The sequence below is a fragment of the Buceros rhinoceros genome, unplaced genomic scaffold, assembly GCF_000710305.1.
Source record: "Buceros rhinoceros silvestris isolate BGI_N320 unplaced genomic scaffold, ASM71030v1 scaffold6310, whole genome shotgun sequence".
NCBI lineage: Eukaryota > Metazoa > Chordata > Aves > Bucerotiformes > Bucerotidae > Buceros > Buceros rhinoceros.
In genome coordinates, this window is record NW_010391204.1 from 74,687 (window position 1) to 79,676 (window position 4,990).

Genomic DNA, 4,990 nt, shown 5'->3' on the forward strand with positions numbered 1-4,990 from the left:
CTGAGGCTCGGCAGACCTGAGGCTCGGCTCTGCCGTTTGGGTGCCTCACAGATGAGCGAAGCATCGCGTTGCCAATAGGTGCCACTGCTGCTCCACGCACCGGGGGGAACGGGCGCTGTCCTTGCCTGGAAAACCCAGCCTTGCACAAGCAAAGCCAACTCACGGGGACTGAAACGCTGCAGAGGTAAAGCTTGCACGGACCGTGGCCAGAGGCTTTCCCATGCCAAGACTCAGGTATAGGCTTTAGCACGTTTGTAAAAATACGTGTTATTGCTAATCTTGAACAAAGCTGATGAAGAGATAAATATGCATTAAATTAATTCCAGATACATTTGATCTATGCCTTTAACGTGCTGCAGGTTTGCTCTTGAGCCTCAGACCACTAGCAGCTGAACTTTGCACATATCTCCTCTGGACCAAATGCTCTTTAAAAGCAGAAGTTGCACATCAGTGCAATAAGAATTCGGACTTCGCTCAGCACTTTTTACATAGACTTTCTCAACCAAGAAAGGTATCGGGGTGGCTTATCCAGCAGTATAAAGGCCACCTACTGCTATTTCTTTACTGTTTGGTAGTGTAAGGTCAGCAAATGTAGTTTACTTTGCAGCTGAGCTCCCATTAAGTGCCGTTCAGTACCTAAAGCCAAGGGCAATCAAGGTCCCTTGCTTACTGCATTAGGAGAGACCTTGGTTCCCCTTGTCCTTAGGTATGCTAATGTCCTTAGCTATTCCCTGGGTTTATTCTTGGGTGTTTCAGACAGGCTATGGGATAACACAAGTTTCTTTTCTACTCTTCAAAGAAATGTATAGCAAGCTGTGTAAAAATGAAAAGAACAACTAAGGATAAAGCAATTAAGAGATTTATATCCTTTCAGGTTCAACCCCACTCTTGTTATTTTTTTCTTACTGCAGCTATTCATTGACTAGAAACCAACAGATTAAAACTTTGTTTTCAGTGGCTTAATATATTCTGAAACATTCCCAGCCATCTGCAGGGCAGGAAGTAACCCAGCAGCCTGTTTTGAGTGGTCGACAGCCCTCTGCCTATATAACCTAATTCTCATTCCTCTGCATGGAACAGATCACTCTTACGTGCGTGAGCATCAAGCTTTATTAAGTAGTACTTAGGATCACCCTAAGCAGTTTATACAGAGACTCCCCTTACTTTTCTGTCTCTCACCAGTTTGCCAATGGCTTGAAGATGTTTCTGACCCCCTTCGTAGTCCAGGATTCGACTAACTTTTTGGGGAAGATGTCCCTGGTTGGAAGGGAGGATGTGAGTTTTGGCTGGTTGACTCAGCTGACAAGTAGCAAAAGCAGAAATCGGTGCTCGTTGATACGAGACGGTGTAGACACTGTTCATCACTCCAGCATCTCTCTCTTTCCATTTTTTCATTAGATGCTCAAGAAGGCCATAGTTGGTGGGTGGTTCTAAGACAGGAAATGATTAAATGTTAGAAATGATAGAATTAAATTTTTGGTCCTGGTGTTTTTACTCCACCGTTTTCATAGGGAGTATTTGTACTATTTTGACAGCAGGTTAAGGACAAAATGGGTGTTTTTGTTCCTGGGGCATGTGTGTCTACCCTCTGGCTGGAAGGGAAAATCACTGTTAGGTGTTGATAGGACAGCAGTAATGGTATCAATGTAAGGAGTCTTCATTCTTTGTAGTCTCTCTGGTAAACTTTTAAGAAGTTAGCAGATCTGTCATTTAAATTCAGAACCATGATAGCACTCCATGAATTCTCCTGCTAGCTCTATCTCACAGCTCTCCTGGTTTTCAGCTGGTGTCTTGCATTATTGTATAGGAGAGAGAAATCTGTGCATCCATACTATCCTTCACTGCTTCCGTGGTGATTAATGTTCTTGTATCAATAACATTTCTACTTCATTGATCTGAAAAATAAGTTACTGCCTGGGTAAGAAAGCGGCCAAAAGTCACCACCAAATCCATTCTCAGAACTGAAATAGAAGGAGGTTCCTGGCTCTAAATTTATGTATTTACACTGCACCGTGTTCCATCTGATGGAATTAATAATGCCAAAATCTATCAAGAACGGGGAAATCTGATTTCTGAGGAATCCAGGTAAGCTTGTGTCCATTCCAGGTGCGGAGGGCAGGCAGCACAGTGTTGTAACCATGTCTATTGTAGTTATCGTCATACTCCGATACTAAATTCCGGCTTCTTGGTTCCTCGTGGTGGGTGAAGAGCAGCTGCAATGGCAGGCCCTGAAATGAGATGTAGGTGAAACCATGCTATTTGTCGTCGTGCAAGAGGGTACAGCTGGCTGAGCACGCTTTTGAGTCAGGCTGCGCCACCAGGGGCAACACAAAATGTTATATTTAATATTTATTTTATCGTCCTTATATTACTTTTACATTTACTTTAATCCCTCAAAATAAGAATATTTGCATTTCAAGCACAGTAAATGTGCAGTCAAATTAAGCAACTCTATCTATATGTCAGGAGATCTGATTAGTCTGATTTCAACACATGCATCATGGATTTGCAGATACGTTTAAGAAGCCTGCAAGTGAAAAGCTGATTGTCTTGTGCTGCTTAAGCGTTTCTTTGTGCACTAGCGTTACATATATTACCGTCCAACTGCCTGTCAGGGGAGAATGTGAGAGCATTCGGGGGTGAAGGGGCACCTTGGAGATGATACTTGTGGGGAAAAGTATTGCTGTGAAAGATCTGGGACTTGTTTAAGTGCAGGTCATTCCTAGGAATCAGAGGTGTGCTGATGGAAAATATCCTCTTTTATCGGCAAGCTGATACTATAGTCCACAGAATGTCCTGAAGACGCAATCCCCAGTCCTAGCTGGCAGTAACATGTTTATAATCTTCATGTGGCCCCATCAGCCTCCGAAGCAGAGATGGGAAACTGCCAGAGGGTACCAGGTAAGTTTCTCCACCTCTGAAAGGCATCCTCCTTACATCAGATGTATGAGGCAGCTCTGGATCCTGCAAGCTGGCCACGGAGTTGCAGTGCCCCCTTTTCCACAGAGTTGTTTAAGGCTATAAAATGTTACTTAAATATCAGTGAAAGATTATCGCTGTTTGGAGTATTGGCACACACAGCCCTACAGGCCAAATTTCTTACCTCTGATTTTTCCATCGTGGCTCTCCTTACTGTTTGGTCTGGTTTGTGATCTGGGAACCAAATGAAGTCTGTTCTGTATATGCTACTGCTGCTGCCACAGTTGCCAGGGACTTGTGTAAACTGGGGAGATACACAACGCTCAGTTTAGTCAAGGCAATCTGCCACTTGCAGCAGCTCTCTTCCAGCGCTGCTTTCGTCATCTACGCATCTTAAAAGCACTTATTTGGAATGAAGGCTGTGCTCAGCTGGTAGAATTCCGGATTGATTACTTGGTGTAAATATAAAATACTGTACAGCCCTTGAATTATTCAAGGTTTGGTGTTAAATACATCCCTCTGCCATGTGAACCAGTAACTGAAGAGCACCAATGAATGCGCGCTTTTTTTTTTGTCCCTTTGTTACTACTTCTGCTGCATCAGGGCAGTCTCTGCCATATAGTCTTAGCATTTTGCTCCAGAAAAAAAAAAAATCTAAAGGAAATAATTTTAGCAGAGTCAGGAGGATTTGCCCTAACAGTTCCAATATTGAACCCAGCTGTCATGTTTTGACAAAGTTAAATGTCTAATGATAAAATTTTGCTTAGCTCTTAAGCAGGATATGCAATCTATTGAGCAGCTCTGCTAGCAAAGATGCTCTTGTTTACCCAAGCACGTGAAACCAATATCCAAATGATTAAAGATCATCTAATACAGGTAATAATAAGTAGTATTAATTCATGGAAGGGTTAATGAAGCCTCTCATAGAATGTTGGTATATGTTATTAAACTGTACACGTTGTTGTGTAGTTGTAATTTGTTTGGCAGTCTGAAGCAATTGCCCTCAAAAGTGCTATAGCATTTTCAATTGGCTAATGATACATCTGGTGCGACCACACAGCGTAACCCCCACTCAGGCCTGGCTTCGGTCCTGGCTTAGAGAGAAGGGGGGATCATTAACAAAATCAGTGTAGCCCAAGCGAGATTCTTATCTTTCTGCCTTTCATTACTCTTCCGAGGTGAGCCTGGACTCCACCTTAACGACTGCAGTTGTATGCAACCTCCACAGCACTGGTCCGGACCCTCCCTAGTCCTGCTCTCACACTTCTCTCCCCATCTTACCCTTTTCCTATTTTCCAGCCAGTTTCCAATGAGAACTCTATCAGAATATTTCGGTTCAATTTTCCACCAATTCTGCCCATCTTTTTGCAATGCCATCATTAGTTTTTTGTCTCACCAGCACGACCCTCCCTGGTTTGTTGGAACTGTACTTCAAGTTAGGTGGGTAAAGAATTACTCATTAGTCCAGGGCTAAAAGTAGGGCAGAAAGGGACTCCACTTCTGCCTGCCTGTGTGCTGAGAAACGTGGGTGATGTGTGGAATTGCTTGGTCATAGAACGCCTTCTGTTTGCTGTCCCCATGGTGACTGTTGTTCCAGTAACCACATTCTAGGCTGTCTCATAGTTGCTGCTCACCAAATCAGCGGCTCCTGACCCTCTGAGGTCAGCTGGGTTTTTAACAGGGCTCAGAATCAGAGCACAAGCGTGTGTCTCAAAACACTGTGATACAAGTGACATCCTCCTCTGTCCCAGCACGCCACAGGTACCTGCACAACACACAGCATCTCCTCACAGACAGGCGCATTTTATTTTAAACAGGTGGGACAAAGCACAATCTCCGTTCAAAGTAATGTTCTTCTTTATTGACATAGCTAAATGTATGGGCTTGCAGCATGGTACAAGCTTGTCTAAGGTTTGTATTCTGTCTTCCAGCTAAGAGCTGGAATGAGGTTCTGATGAGCCTTGTTTACCATTGTTACTGGCTGCCCTTGACTGACTACCCATCACCTGATATTAAAAATCCTAAAAAGATATTTTCCTAGGTTCAGGCATGAACAGACTCGTGGAATCTA

General features: G+C 43.5%; 1 protein-coding gene across 1 annotated transcript in view; it reads right to left on the minus strand.

Moving 5' to 3' along the window:
* Positions 1-4,348, minus strand: part of LOC104497340 (chromosome unknown open reading frame, human C1orf158) — a gene marked incomplete at its 5' end in the record, with an annotated part of 5,683 nt that extends 1,335 nt beyond the window's left edge. Inside the window, 5 exon segments of the mRNA XM_010140582.1 lie at positions 1,165-1,443; positions 2,064-2,228; positions 3,104-3,223; positions 4,201-4,299; positions 4,301-4,348. Of these exon segments, the coding sequence (XP_010138884.1) occupies positions 1,165-1,443; positions 2,064-2,228; positions 3,104-3,223; positions 4,201-4,299; positions 4,301-4,348 (711 nt within the window).
* Positions 4,349-4,990: the final 642 nt, after the last annotated feature.